The sequence below is a fragment of the Silurus aristotelis genome, assembly GCF_946808225.1.
Source record: "Silurus aristotelis genome assembly, chromosome: 20".
NCBI lineage: Eukaryota > Metazoa > Chordata > Actinopteri > Siluriformes > Siluridae > Silurus > Silurus aristotelis.
The window spans coordinates 8,508,446-8,524,145 of NC_139593.1; the positions used below are offsets into that span (position 1 = coordinate 8,508,446).

Sequence of the window (15,700 nt, forward strand, 5' to 3'; positions counted from 1 at the left end):
ATCACCCGTCAGCAATACCAGAATGCCGTGATGGCATCACACATGGAAAAGGCACCGCAGCCATTGGACAGCGAGTACACCAAAATTGAACTGACTCTCAATGAGCTGCACGACGGCGTGGCCGACGAGACGGACATTCTACTTAACCAGACGCAGAACTGTGTTGCCCTCAAAAAGGTGAACCACATGGTGCACAATGAGGGTACCGTCTAGCCCCCAGCGGGGTGGTTGGGGGTTTACAAAAGGGTGAAAAAGGAAGCTGCTTATGTTTTTTTCACCTTCTCAGTTGTCTCCGCCACCCCCTGTAACAACTGGACAATAAACCACTATAGACTGCTGATTCAGCGTCTGGGATTTTGGACCCGATAACAGGACTGGAACAACCAGTTCAGTTCCACACACACCCTGCCGTGTGCCTGTCCACCAGACCAAAGAGTTTGGAGTTTGGACACCCTCCCCCATCTGTCATAAGGCCCTGAACATACTCCTCAACTGTCCCCTTTAAAGTGCCAGGAGGGATTCTGGGATAGAGGAGGACCACAATTCAAACGGACTACGTTCTACAACTTCATCAGGCCGACGTTGTAATATGGTGAGTCAAAGACTGTGCCAAATACCAATTTGAAGGAAACCATGAACCGGTAACCAATAACATTTTTCTCCTGTATTTATTTATTTTATACATGTCTACTGTATATACGTGTGTGCATGTAATTACAGGCACATGCCAAGAACACACCTTTGTAAAGTTCACTGTAATGTTTGTACTGTATATGTTGCGAGTGTGAATGTGATGCCATGCACATGCTATAGTATATAGAGAGTTACAAATACATTGCTGTATGTGTAATGGTGAGGGTATTTTACATATATTGTATATTACAGATATTGTTATTTTTACTATTCTAAATCAGGCGTATGGTACAGTACATTTTACACCTTTTTTAAAAAAAAAAAAAGAATCACAGTATTGCCTTAAAGAATCATATTAATTTTTAACAAGTGCAATGAACCATATTTCTATTTAAAAAGATGATTTATTGATTAAAATCAGTTTTATTGTAAACAGTAGCTCTATTTGTATGTGTTCACTGTGTCGCTCGAATTCGTATGGACCCCCCCGTAAGCACTCCCGCACCACCTAATAGCCTTAAAAGCCTAACTTTCGAGGATCCGAATCTCCTTAGTGATTTATGACCAAAATTTAGGATTGAATAGGCAAATAATTCCATGCTTCTGTCAAACGAATCTACAGAGAATGCAAGGAAAACAAGGCCATACCATCATATTTTGCATGCTGGCTGTATTCAGAGTTACACATACACATTAGTATTCCACACTCAGACTTAACTCTGTACCTGAGAGCTATTACAGGATTCATGTGAGAGGCGTGTCTTCGTTACATGCGATTTTAAACTCTGTATGCAACACAATAGGATGTGCTGGATCAAGTGCTATTTTATAAGCTGCGGAATAATAAGGCTTAAAAGCAGTTTTGTTCAATTAGATCAGTTTGCGGTGTTAATCATTCCAAGAAAAACTAATTCTCCTTTGTCAGTCCGCATTTTCTATCCCAGTTGTTTGTGTGCGCTTAAAAACAGGGTACAGCGAGGTATAAATGCTGTCGAAAAAGCCCATTTCCAATAGTTTAACTCAAGGAAACCTTAGAGACTTGAACTACACACAAGTGATTTTGTATATTCTGAATGGTAAGCCTGTGTGTAGCCCATCTCATCTCAGCCTAATTGCTTTGGTGATTTGATCTGTATGTATCATGTTCAGTACATATACAGTACCTTGTAAATGAAAAGCACTAGGGCTCATGAAACCTTTATACAATTGATCTTCATTCTCATTCATTTTCAAGCCAACTCAAGTTTTTCAAATAGGGACCAGAAATATTTTTTTATACAAATAACCAATTTACTTAAATTGTGCCTTATAATAAAAACAATACATACTTTTATGTTGGTTAAGAATATTTTCTCTCATATTTAGGAGAAATATGTCTCTGTGAGATCTTAGCCAGGTAGATACCCCAGTTTTACCTATAAATATGGCCGCTACATACACTAATTCCCAACACACAACCATACTTTCCAGCTCAGTTTCCCTACTACTGATTGAGCGCTCGTATACTAAAACGACATTAATTCGCAAAGTAATATGCTCCATGAGACTTTTGTTCTTTGACTTTACCAAGCCTTGCACTTTGATTAATACAACTTTGTTGCTGAACCAATTATGTCCTTGTTTTTTTTTCTTGTTTGCCCTAGTCAATCTGTTTGTGAATCGAATGAACTCTGCCTGTTTTTTGACCATGTTTTGGTTTATTATTTTGAATTTGCCTGTTTCTGCCCAATTAAAGCCGTTTTATTTCAGTTGCATCTGCCTTCCCTTGTATTATTGTATATATTATTTAATTTTTCCAAAAAACAAGTAAAAAAGATGTCTGGTATGTTTGTGATAGTCCTTTTACCACTCAGTTCTTTAATGTTCCATTTAGAAAGTGTAAAATGGTTTAATGCAGCTCATTGTTTTTGTTAAATTTTTCTCAATGGGGAAACGTCTCGTTTCTGTTGCTCAGTAGACCCAGTTCTGGTCTGGTCCTGGTTGGAACCCGATAAAGTGCCATCATTTTATATTTTAAATATGCTTTTCTGCTAACCACGGTTGTCATTAGTGGCTATTTAAGTATACATAGCTTTTCTATTAACGTTCATTTTGGCCATTCTCCCCTCTCATCATCCCACAGAATTGATGCTCACTGGATGTTTTTTGTACTATTCTACTGTATGTAAACTCCAGAACATGTGTGTAAAACATGGCCCACAGTCTAAATCCAGCTCACAGCAAGTTTCATTTGGCCTGGAAAGGTTCGTAGTACACTGCTGTTAACCACTGACAGCTGTGGTGTAGCATTTCCAAGTGCAGTCACTTCATCAACAAAGTCTCATTAACCAATCAGAGTATAGCATTGTTAAGCTCCACCCCACGAGAGGCCTAAATAGTAAACGTAAATTTGAAGAGCATAAAAAAAACCTGTTATTTGATGCAAATGTTTAATTTTTTGCCATGGACTGCACTGTTTGAAATTATTTTTGTGTTTTTTGAGGCATAGTGTGTTGTGGCAGTAGCATAACCAGGAATGTAAGGAAATATAGGAAAATTAAATGTGACACCCTTGGAGCAAAAATCACTTATTTAAAAAAAAGTAATAGCAAACCATAATGTTATGTAAAATGATCTTTATTTCACATTTCAGTGCAGCCTCCCTAAATGTACAAGTTGAAAATGGACGTACAAGCACATGCTGTGATTGTGGGGGGAAAAAAAAAACACAAGGAATCATAACACGGCAAATCAACATGGCTTTTCCCCCCACATTGTACTTCATGCTGTACTGATTTTTAACTACTTTTCTTCGCTTCTACTCCACATTGTAAAAATTAGCATACTAGTGGTAGTTCTTTTTGCATACAGGAGAGTTGCAGTACGTCTGAAATGCCTTAAAGAATAAAAATGCAGAATTCTGTAGTCAATAGGGGGGGGAAAAAAATATCCCAAAAGGAGCAAAAGTACAGTATGTATCATCACTTTATACACGACTGTAAACAATGCACAAGAAACAGTCTGCAATATTGGTATAAAGGCACACATGGGTACTGTGCCATTTTAAATACATTTTCACTTCATATTTTTTTTGGAAAAAAAAAAAAAACCTGAACACTTTTATATGGAACCTTTGAGGTGAAACTGTGTTTAAATATAACAGTGATGTAATAATAGCCACATGTTGTGTAGCTTGAACCCACGCTGTTGAAATGTCAGGCAAAATGCATAACCTCCACTTATTTATTTAGCAAAAGATCGTGTCTACTGCCTCGATTGCATATATATATATATATATATATATATATATATATATATATATATATATATATATATATAAAAAAAAAAAAAATAATAATAATAATAATAACCAGCATGTCACCTCAAGGGGTCGATACAAATCGGTTGTAACATTGTTCACAGAAATGATGCATAATGATGAAATATATACACAGCACAAAACATACTGCTTTTCATATTAAAATTGTGTTAACAGTGTTCTGGCGCAAATGCTACAAAGTTGTTGGGTTGGGTTTTTTTTGGGACGGTGAACATTTTGTGCAAGACTTTTTTTTACCTTTACAGCACAATTACAACATGCGTTGGTCACAACAAGATTCGCTGCAGCCAAATGGTCATGAGAGTTCACTTTGTAACGAGCTGCCTCGGACGACGTTTCCAGTTTTAAAAGTGTTTCATCTTACAGTAAATATAATCTGCATTTGAAATGTGGTTGGCTTGAAAACAATTCCATAGAATCTGTTTAGAATCTTCCTTTTTTACTGATTTACCTCTGAATTGACAAACGATTTTTTTTTTTAAACAGTAAAAAATAGACTGTACGTACAACAATAAATCTTGTATTGAATAAAATGTCACTTTCGGTATATGCGTGATAAACAGGTTGGTTGTAGGGGTTGTAACCATCTGACCAATGTGACATGCAGAACGAATAGTTGGCATTAATTCGCTCTCATTCAGCTAACTAAGGGCTGTATATTATGCTGATATTATGTCTTGATACATAGCATGTCGGTTTGTTTTTATATAACTGCTCCTGTATGAGACCATTAAACTCTACCTGTTCACAGACTTGATCAGTAAATCAAACATTTTCCTTCTTTTCAAATATATTTATAACAAAAAAAAACAAACTAAAAGTCTACTGTATCTATTGCTTCCAGTTCACATCTATAGCAGAGGCACCACCATTACGAAGAGAAAGTCCTAGCAGGGAGAATGAAATCATTACCACACAATCCTAGACCAGGGATCGTCAACTAAAGGATCATGATCCGGATCGATTCCCAGCAAAGTACTTGGGAGTCAAGCAGATTGTTACGTGAATATATACTGTACATAGCTGTAGTTCGATGAATGTAGCAGATCTTCCTCATAGAGACGAGTGCAGGACTCGTGACATTACAACCAAGCTGATTCTACAGAGAGGCGTGTTTATTTTTTTCGTTTATGTTCAGAGTCCGTGGCCTTTGTCAAATAACGGGGAACGTAAAGTGCCGGTAAACGTGAATGGTGAATTGTTCTCGCCATTCAGAAATGTTAGTAATGTTATGTATTATAATTAAATAACACTGGCCTTGTGCATGGTGGTGGATAAGAAGGCTACTTTCTAATATGTGCATCAAGCAGCAATCAACAGCACCACCACATTTTATTGACCAGACAGACTGCAATCCAGTGCCACCAGAATCCACGAGCGTCTTTCACATGCATCACTTTTCTGTCTGGAAAAGTTTGATCCACCCCGGCTTCCTGCAAAGGTTTAAAAATAGTTAATGCTCCACGTCGATGTTGGTACCTCTGCTGTAGGGACCTTGTTGAGATCACTGGTCATAGTGCTTTTAAGGCTATTGGTCAAGCGATATGGTACGCTAATCCGAATGACTCCAACCGCAAGATCTGCTGAGCTCAAAGCACATTAAATCTGAGGCTTATATATAATTATATATATATTTTTTTTCTCTAAATTCTTTCCTCACACCAGCTGTATAAGTACACTATTTACAAGAGGGGTTTTTTGTTATTTTTTTGCATATGAAGGTCACTTATATGCACGGTGTTGCAAATGGCATGACTAGTAATTGGCTTGTTTTAACAATAGAACAGGAACGATTCGCATTTTGGTAGTTTTACCTCCATAAACGGAGATCTCGAAGGATAGAAAAATATTTAGATATTCTGTGGTGTGAGTGTGTATGTGTTTTTCAGGAAAAAGTATCTCTCTTGACAGCTTGCTTTGCTGCATAGAACTATACTTGGCAGTTGACATCACTGCCATAAAATAAAAAAAAAAAATAAAAAAAAAAAAATAAAAAAAAAAAAACCCTAACTAGCCATATGTGGTTGGCCTGGCACAGCAGTTGCCAAGGAACAGGGGCGCTGGTGTTAGTGGCATTCTTTCGTAGCCGTCACTTTGGCCGTTACGGCACGCTGCAGCCCCCCTCTGGACTTCATTTACATTCCTATCATGAGCAGCTCTAATAAGAGGGACATCATGCCAACACACGTGCTTTGCACTTCTCCTCGGGTCCTGTATGAGGCAGCATTTAGCCAAAACCTGCTGTACCTGCTGTACCTGCTGACTAATGATGGTCAAAATGAAACAAAAGCCTGTGTTAAAATCTAAAAGAAAAAAAAAAAACAACAACCCAGAAACAGCAGAAACACATTGGTTATAGAGGTTATATACAGTTAGCTCTATACGAACATCATGCATTTCCAACTTACAGTATGATGCATTTTATGTATCAATACCTAGATGTCTACACAATTTATAAATAACAGGCTGAAATTGATACGACGCACAGATGCTTGTGTGATCATTTTCCGTATGAAAGACCTTCGAAAATGAGTTGTGCATCGACAGAGTAATCTCTGCAAATCCTTTAGTTTATATATCTTAATTCAAATTAAATGTGCTTTGCTGTTTCTCGATCTTATTAACCGTAAAACAAAACCAAAATAAATGCAACAGAAACATTTTCAGGGGATCTGAAGCCAAGCTAAACCTTAAAACATAAACCTTATCAGCTGGACTCTCACGTGCTACTCATTCTCGTATACTGTAGTTAAAAAAAAAGTCTATGTAGTTAAACTCTAATATTCCCTCATTATTGTTCCCTTCACTAAAGTAAAACATTTCCCTTAGGGAAATGAAGAAAAGGTCAGGCCTGATTAAAGGAGAGTCATCTATTCCTCCTCTTCCTCCTCGTCATCGTCTTCGTCGTGGCAGTGCGTGATCTCCTGTGGAGCCTGGGGGAACAGTTTAGGGGGTTTGATTTCACTCAGGGAGCGAGTCAGCTGGCTGCGCTTGCAGTCTATTTCCTTACAGTCGACGCAGTGGCGATTGCGTGTAGCCAGTGGCGACTCGGTGTCTATGTCCACGTGAGCGTGCTCCACCGTTGACTCATGTGGCATCTAAAAATATGAAACAATATATATTTTTTTTAGCATCAGTTTTCATTCTTCTAGTGGAGAGGAATTAAAAAAATGTAATCACTTCAGGCAGAGACAATTCTGCATAATCCCTCTAAAAAAAGCTATAATAAAAATTCTATACAATATGAACAGAAGTGTTGGGACACCTGATTTTTCCAGCCATATGTGGTTCTTCCACAAACTGTTACCACAAAGTTGGCACACAATTGTATAGGATGTCTCTGGATGCAGTAGGATTAAATTTTCCCTTTGCTTAAACTAAGCGATCCAAATCTGTTCCAGTATGAAAAAATACTCCTGTGCACAATACGAAAGAGAACATCGTCTCAGAGGAATGGAGGTCATTAATAATAATCAGGGAATAAATGTGGAACGGGATGTTCATTTAGCACATTTTAATCTTATGGCCTCGTTTCCAGACACTTTTGTCCATATAGTTTACTATACTATCGGGTTGTGTAGCGTTTTCATAGTACAGTACGGTAGATAGACTTTAGGTGTGTGTGCTCTTGGGGTGGATCAAAATCATCTTTATCTTTATTATTATGTCATGAGTTGCATAGACAAAGAATTTGTAATTGGTGTGCTGGTGCTATAAAAATATGAAAAAATGACTTTTTTCTGTTTCAATGCTTCTACAAATTTCATACAGTTAATTTCAATAAGATTGGAAATTTATTGATTGTACAGCATAAAACGCTATTAAAATAAAATAAAGTAATAAAGATACAAATGTAAATACATCAACTATACAAGTTCTAAAGACGATGGATGGATGGATGAATACACAAAGACAGACATGTAAATAGACAGAGAGACAGGGAAATATGTAAGAAAGATAGATAGATAGATAGATAGATAGATAGATAGATAGATAGATAGATAGATAGATAGATAGATAGATAGATAGATAGATAGATAGATAGATAGATAGATAGACATGAGAGAGAGAGAGAGAGAGAGAGAGAGAGAGAGAGAGGATAGCTAGATAGCTAGATAGATAGATAGATAGACAGACAGACAGACAGACAGACAGACAAATATGTTAGAGAGAGAGCGAGAGATAGATAGATAGATAGATAGATAGATAGATAGATAGATAGATAGATAGATAGATAGATAGATAGATAGATAGATAGATAGATAGATAGATAGACGTGAGAGAGAGAGAGAGAGAGAGAGAGAGAGAGAGAGAGAGAGGATAGATAGATAGATAGATAGATAGATAGATAGATAGATAGATAGATAGATAGATAGATAGATAGATAGATAGATAGATAGATAGATAGATAGATAGATAGATAGATAGATAAACAAACGATGCAGATGTACTTATACTAGTTTAAGGTGTACCACAGCAAAAACTTACACCATAAATTCCTGCTTAAATGCAATGAAGTGGGTTAACTGAAGAGTCATCGAATTCATCAAAGTACAAATATGTGCTGGTGAACATGTATGATTCATGATGTATAATTCATGTGCCAGCAGGATGGGAGTTTGGAGGAGGCAATAAATGACTAGGTATTTTCTATATAGATTTATTGTACAATTGTTCTCTTTTATTCTTTCAGTCCATGAAGATGTTAATGGGCATGTGTGTGTTTCACCTCACCTGAACATGTGCAGCTCTGAACAGGTAGCTGAATGGGTAGTACAGGAGGTTGATGAAGGAAGCAGCGTACAGGTCGGCGTAGCGCATCACCTGCGAGGCGAACAGGGTCTGGCGAGAGCCGCTGCGGAACAGACTACCCATCATTCCGTAGCACATGTCCATGTCATGGGTCACTTTCTAGAAAGCAAATGGGAGACACTTTAAACACCCGCTTTATATACAGTAAACATGCTGCATTATCTTCAGTCAAGTTTATTAAACCTTTTTCTTCCACAGCTATGTTGAATTGTGGAATTAGTTTTGCTAGAAGGTGCTGATTTTCTTGCATTACAGCAGCTCAGAGAATACCTCCAGCTGCATGGCAGATCAATGCACTCAGTTTCAATCAGTGCTCAAAATGTTGTGTAATTCATAAATTTTTTACTAAAATAAACTTGGGGACCCCCCTAAGTCTATTTTTTACTTGGGGATCCCCCCCAGCCCCCCTCAATTCGAGCACTGGTTCAAATATATAAGTTACTGTAGAAGTAACTTGCACAGAGACTCGAACAGTGGATGTTTACACATAACCTGAATGAAAATTGGTGCAGTTGTTGATATGATGAAGGTTTCTTTTAGATGTTTATTTAGCATTTTTTAGACAAAGCAAATTCTTTAGGATGAAGTGTTTTAAGGTTACACTGTATCATAACAAGTACTTTTATGCCTTATTAAATTGACGGTATGACGTAATTCACTTTTCTGGACATTCCACAATATTTAAAAATCACCTATCATTTTTGGGACACATGCATGTTCCTTTTGTTTTTATGCAACAAAAAAAGTAAAAGGCAAAAACACAGAAAAATTAGACGGTCAATGATTGGAAGAATGTTCTGTGGACGGATCAGTCCAAAATTGACATTTCTGGCAGAAGAAATTCTATAAAAAGGAGAAAACATACTGTAGAAGATGATGTTGGATGTGACTACCTCACCCCCATAGTCAGACATGAAGGTGGAAGCCTAATGGTTTAGGGTTGTTTTGGAGCAGGGAAGGTTGGAGACTTATTCCAGTTGAAAGCAACACTGACCCAACAAGGCTACTGTTCCATACCTCAACACCATGCAAAACTTCACCATACAACAAGTATACGTCCAAGCTCTGTAAGCGTTATTTAGTGAGCAAACAGTCGTCTGGAGCGTTATCAATCATGTGACCTGCCCAGTCACCAGAACTAAATCCTGAACTGACTAAAGGTCAAAAACATCCAAAACCCAAAAAGAAGCATGGCAAAGTATTTCAGCTGAATGTTTAGAGGCCAAGTGTGTGTAAAGCTGATATTCATGCTAAGAGAGGATTTTTCGATGAAAATATAAAGTTTAACATCAGTACTGTATTTATATATGTGACTTAAGTAAATCATAATAACATTACATTACTTAGTTTGTTACATATAAACAAAAGGAGCCATTATAAACTAGTTGTTTTCACACTTTTGACATGCACTGAAAATTTAAAAATGTGCCAAAGTTATTTATATATATATATAATATTACTAGTCTGGAACAAGAAAAGCATCCTGCTATTATTAAAAGACATCTAATGCCAGCTACAAAAGATGCTGAGGTGGAGGTTTTTTTTTTCATGGCAGCATTGTGCTCTTGTATATATTGTATATATCGAATAACTAATGACAAAAATCCACGAATTTTGGACGCACCCCCACAGCATCTATGGTACCTTAGTGAATTCATCTAGACATTATGTCACTTTAATACACTAATGTGTTCCTGATAATTCGGTTCCTGCTGTGGATTCCCGCAAATTTGGAGATAATCTGCAACTTGATGTTAGTTAGGTTTCAAATGATTTCCAAACCGCGAATTATCAAGGGTTGACTGTAATGGCACATTGTTTCAGATACCGAAGAGTGTGTTTACCTTCACTCGCCTCTGGATGGCACTAATGTCTGGTCTCTCATTGCTGCTGCTGTCCAGATGCCTGAGAACAAGCAAAATAGAAAGAGAGAGTGAGAAAGACAGGAGGGAGAGAGGATATAGGTCATGTCAGAGGGGACATTCCAAAAAAAAAAAAAAAAAAGGGACAGTGAGAAAGGTTGAACCCTTTGACTGGTGCAGAACTCACAAACCCACATACACACACAGGACACTTGGAGAATTATAGCTTTACAAAGAACTCACTTGTACAGCTCTGCCAAGAAAATGTCCAGACCCTGAAGTTCTTCAAACAGCGCTGTGAAAGACAAACAGAGTGACAACCATGAGCACAGACTCCTGTCTCTGTTTCTCTCCCTCTTCTCCACTTACACTCAAACTGAAGTGATACACTGTTGATACTTAATGGCTTTTGAGATCTTTGAGATGCACAAAACACGGGACAATTTTTTTTAAACAAACGGCTGAACGGCTAAATTAATAATAAAGAACTAACCCTGGCAGTTTACACAATGCTATTTGGAATGTGTTTGATCTTGGTTTAACAAAAGACTCACAGCTCTTGTCGGTCCAGACGTGCAGCTCCTGGGCGAGTTCAGGAATCACCAGGAACGTCCTCCAACCTTGGCGCTTTTTGGATTTCAGAATGTCTCCAAAGATATGGTCCCCGATGTAGAGGATGTCCTTTCCTTTAGCTCCCAACAGGTCACACACAATGTCTGAGGAACCTAAAAATCAAAGACAACATGAAGATGTCAGCAAGAAAAGCAACAACAATGACAACAAAGCACAGCAAGAAAGATATTGCCATGTCAAATGTCGACCCTGAACTACAATACCGGCTGCTTGGATTAAATCTGTTTTGTTTGCCATTTTCTTTTTATAAAAATATGAATGCCTGTTGTAGGTGCGTAGCTATACAGGGACAAATATAAGTAAAGAATATACATGACAAGATGTTCTGTTAATAGAGAAAAAAATGGAAATCACTGTAACTATTTAGAAATGTATTATTTTCTGATATCAGCTAATGTTAGCTAACTTATAAACCACTGTGATGCTTATATACCACACTTTCAACCAGTGTAGAGTTACATTGTAATGTTGTCGAATGTCTGTGGAACGTTAGTCCCTCACGAGCCTCTCTTATTTAATCGAAGACCAAAATACAGTTTGTCAAATTACCAAGAAACCACAAAAACCCCCCTACAGTCTTTCCTGTGTTGACACTGATGCTGGAAACTCCAAAAATAGTCAATAAACATCTCCTGTGCAAGGTGTTTTTTTTTCCAAAAACTAAACTAAGTGTGAAAGCACCCCTGACTAAAGACTCTTCTAAGACCTTGATTGCTACAATTCAGTAGTTAATTTCGAGTTGTTTTGAATGTGTGGGATTTAACAACCAGCATCAATGCATGTGGTAAAGAGGGAGAGAGAGAGAGAGAGAGAGAGAGAGAGAGAGAGAGAGAGAGAGAGAGAGAGAGAGAGAGAGAGAGAGAGAGAGAGAGAGAGGCTGATTAGTTCCCTAAACATTTTCATGAAATCATGACCCAGTTTTTAAAGCCTGCTTACACAAGGTCAGGTATGTCTAGTGAAGGCTATTGGAGCTCCAGGATTGCAGCAGAAAGCACCAACTGTAGCGAATATGTGGTGTATGTATGAATATTTGGTGTGTACATTATATACATTATATACATTATATACATTATATAGAATACATTAGTGTGTGTGTTACCTCCGGAGTAGACTATGCCGTGCTGCAGAGGGCCGGTATAAGTTCCGATCTTGAGCCTCCCGGTGGTCTACAACAAAACACAATTTATCAAGCTCGGATTTGCTCTATTATTCTGCCGAGCATTCGTCTGCTTTTAGAATGGTGATGGTAAAATGGGAACACACTGTGAGTGACCTGTAAGGCTGTTTTTTTACTCCGAGTCTCTGGAAAGTCTCAGCCATGTGCAAATAAACCAATAGCTAGTAGCTGAGAAAGCATGCTCTCCAGAAGAGCAAGATGTTCCTGAAAGTGTAGGGCTAACTCACCGTATCGACCTGTCTCAGTACAGTTCCCTCGGCAAAGAACACCGGCTTCCGTGCGTCCACCAGGATTAGATCGAAGTAAGACTGCCATGGGCGGTGGGGAAGGCTTTGCTGTAACAGAACACGCACAAGTAATTCAGCTAGATTTAATACAAAATATCGTTTGTCTATCGCCTTTTTCGACAACAAATTGGTAAAAACAGTCAGAATGGGCGTGTTCTCCTCAAACAGTAAATATCAAGCTTTTTGCATAGTGACATTCCATATCTAACAGGAAATAAACATGGTCAGGTTGGAATCGGGTAGTAACTCTAAAACTGTCAATGATGCTCCTTTTAAATATAATTTTCTCAACATTTATTTAAAAGAAAATATCAGGCCTAAACTGCCACAAAATTATGCAGGTGAACACACATATGAATCACATCTTCATTTAATGTAACCTAAAATGATCTTGTTCCACTTGAATCAATCACGAGTGTCATTACTATTGTATCTGTTGCTTTTCATGATGTAACAAATATATATAGGAAATAAAGCGCTCACCTTTGGGCCGTAAGGGAAATCAAACAGGTAGCTCATGATTTTCTGCAATTAATTACAAAAAAAAAAGGACACTGAGTTTTACATTGGCGTGTAAATTGTGTTGTGTGTAGTTTAAAACTGTGTTGCTTGATTTACAGGTTACATGCTAGGCTTCATACTAGCTTCACTGGCAGATTAGCAAAGCAAGCTAACTGTACTAGAACGGTACAGTCCCCAGAGGCAACAACGATTTCAATGATTTGCTTTCGAGCATTATTTTTTCCTCAGCATTGCCTCTATATACATTTAACCAAAAGTCAACTGACAGGAAAAGTTGAAATCACCAATATTGTCTTCCATTTTAATGTCAAATAAGACTGAAGAGTTATTCAAGCTAATCATGGTGCTGTTCTAGTTCACGTACATTAAATATTATATAGAATTATACAGAATCAGAATATGATCAAAAAGAACTAAATCCCAGTGCAAATGTTCATTTCACGTTGTCATTGACACTGCAGCCCTGTGCTATGGATGTACATAGAAACCGAGCGCTTCATCTGACGCTCGCGAGGTTGAATGTAGTCGAAAATTGCACACACGCACTCTATGGCGCATTCTCCCATGTGTTTATATAGGTGTGTGCGAGTGTGTTAAGACAGCTGTGTGCTATCTGTAAACTCACATCTGTGTATTTGTAGTCACTGTTGGTGGCCAGGAACACTTTGCCAACTTCGTTCATGCGGCTGAGCAGCAGAGGCAGTTTAGGCTTTAGACAAGATTCACAGAGAGAAATGACTCACCTCAAACATCACAGCATGAAACCGAAACCATGCAGGAAGAACAATGGAAGCAATGAAAACTTACATCTTTCACTACGTATTTCTCCAGATTCTCCACTGTTTTTTCCTTCAGCGTTCCCTACGGACAAAAGGAACCTGCTTCAGATTATATTAGAATATTTGACTATGCCTTCAGGCATCCAAAAAAGGTAAAAACTCCAACTCACACTTCCTGAGCTTTAAAAACCATGGTACAACATTATACTCTTTTCTGACCTCAAATCTTCTGCTACCTTAAAGTGGACCCAGTCGACAGCGTCCCGCACGTCCTGGAACATGCTCTTGAAGGACATGAAGAGGTCCCCGTCTTTGAAGCCTGTCTCACAGCTAGGGGGTTCAAAAAATGACAAATCGCTAAAGCTCTGCAGCCAGGCAATCAACACACACTATCGACAGTCAGACATGGTTTAAATGGGACAGTCTTCCCTTGTTTGAGGTCGTTCCGAGCCAAACAGGAAAGCCCTCTCCCCCTAAAAGGACCAACAATTGTTTCAGAGGACATGCATCCATACCAGAACAAATCACACACTCAATTACGTCTGTATGAGCTTAAGGCTATACACCTGAGTGTTTTAGATTATAAGTACCATTATTGAATTAATTAAATCAACAAATTACTGTACGCGTATTTTATTCCACGTCCATCAAAATTTATTCTTTTCTCTATGATACATGATTATGATTATGATACATGTTAATGATTAGTTATATAGTAATATATATTACATTTTCAATGATGCCATGCCTGTACATTGTGTTACAACGGTGTCTACTGTAAATAACGCATGCAGTAAACCGATATCCACCACACTATGATTTGCTTATCAGCTTTGCATGTTCAATGATAAGCCTCTTCCAGTGTGTCTGAGAGAGATAGGGCCTCAATCAGTATGTGGATGCAGTGTCCAAGGTGAGCGTGTAACGGCAGTCACTACCGGGGGAAATTCTTACCTTGAGTATCGGTCACAGCTTGAGAAGAAGTCAACGAGGCAGGCGTAGAGGTAGGTTTCTGCATGCAGGGGGGGAAAAAAAAAAGTGACTCAGCAAAAATATAGGCATGTAATTGCCTTTCATTTTTGTATTGCTCAAACAAGTTCTTGACTGTTTTTGCACCTGCAATCATGAATAAGAGTGAAACTGATACTTATGGGTTCATTTACTTTGGTCTGTTTTCACAATAATTATATTTACCCACCCACCCACAAAAGAAAAAATGTTTACACTTGGACACCTGACCTTTTCTGACATATGTGGTTCTTCTCTAAACTGTTACCATAAAACTAGAGGCACACAATTGTACAGTCTTTGTATGTGCTATAATACAATTTTGTGTTCACTTGAACTTGGAAACGCAAACCTGTGTGAAGGGAATTATTAGAGCAAATTGGGACTAAATGAGGAATGCGATGGTCCAAAAGCAAATACCATACTTATGACCAGGTGTCCGCAAACTTTAGGCAATAAAGTGTATCTAACATTAGCTGTGTGCTGGTAAATCTAATCCATTAGTCAGAAATATGGAGACCAAACAAGTATGGAAAAGACGTGCTGTGCAAGTGATTATTTATATTTATTATACTCTATATGCACAAATAAATTGGGACACCTGACTTTCCCAGCCATATGTGGTTCTTTACCAAACCATTCTCCCAAAGCTAAAAACCAGCTCCATA

At 38.0% G+C, this 15,700-nt stretch overlaps 2 protein-coding genes across 7 annotated transcripts in view; one reads left to right on the forward strand and one right to left on the reverse strand.

The window, feature by feature from the left end:
• cnnm2b (cyclin and CBS domain divalent metal cation transport mediator 2b) overlaps nucleotides 1-3,899 on the forward strand; it is a 32,015-nt gene extending 28,116 nt beyond the window's left edge. For both annotated transcript variants that reach the window (XM_083522953.1, XM_083522954.1), the window contains one exon: nucleotides 1-3,899. In XM_083522953.1, coding sequence (XP_083379079.1) covers nucleotides 1-213 — 213 coding nt within the window. In that variant the 3' untranslated portion in view covers nucleotides 214-3,899.
• The window catches only part of nt5c2b (5'-nucleotidase, cytosolic IIb), a 26,708-nt gene continuing 14,241 nt past the window's right edge, over nucleotides 3,234-15,700 (reverse strand). For 4 of the 5 annotated variants that reach the window (XM_083522964.1, XM_083522965.1, XM_083522966.1 and 1 more), the window contains exons 7-18: nucleotides 14,979-15,036; nucleotides 14,261-14,354; nucleotides 14,053-14,106; nucleotides 13,871-13,954; nucleotides 13,207-13,248; nucleotides 12,664-12,771; nucleotides 12,359-12,425; nucleotides 11,181-11,351; nucleotides 10,870-10,921; nucleotides 10,609-10,669; nucleotides 8,687-8,863; nucleotides 3,234-7,050 (exon numbers count right to left, since the gene is read on the reverse strand). In XM_083522964.1, the coding sequence (XP_083379090.1) occupies nucleotides 6,823-7,050; nucleotides 8,687-8,863; nucleotides 10,609-10,669; nucleotides 10,870-10,921; nucleotides 11,181-11,351; nucleotides 12,359-12,425; nucleotides 12,664-12,771; nucleotides 13,207-13,248; nucleotides 13,871-13,954; nucleotides 14,053-14,106; nucleotides 14,261-14,354; nucleotides 14,979-15,036 (1,196 nt within the window). In that variant the 3' untranslated portion in view covers nucleotides 3,234-6,822. Of the gene's footprint in view, nucleotides 7,051-8,686; nucleotides 8,864-10,608; nucleotides 10,670-10,869; nucleotides 10,922-11,180; nucleotides 11,352-12,358; nucleotides 12,426-12,663; nucleotides 12,772-13,206; nucleotides 13,249-13,870; nucleotides 13,955-14,052; nucleotides 14,107-14,260; nucleotides 14,355-14,453; nucleotides 14,498-14,978; nucleotides 15,040-15,700 lie in introns of those variants that run through there. The other variant, XM_083522968.1, reaches the window with a different exon arrangement.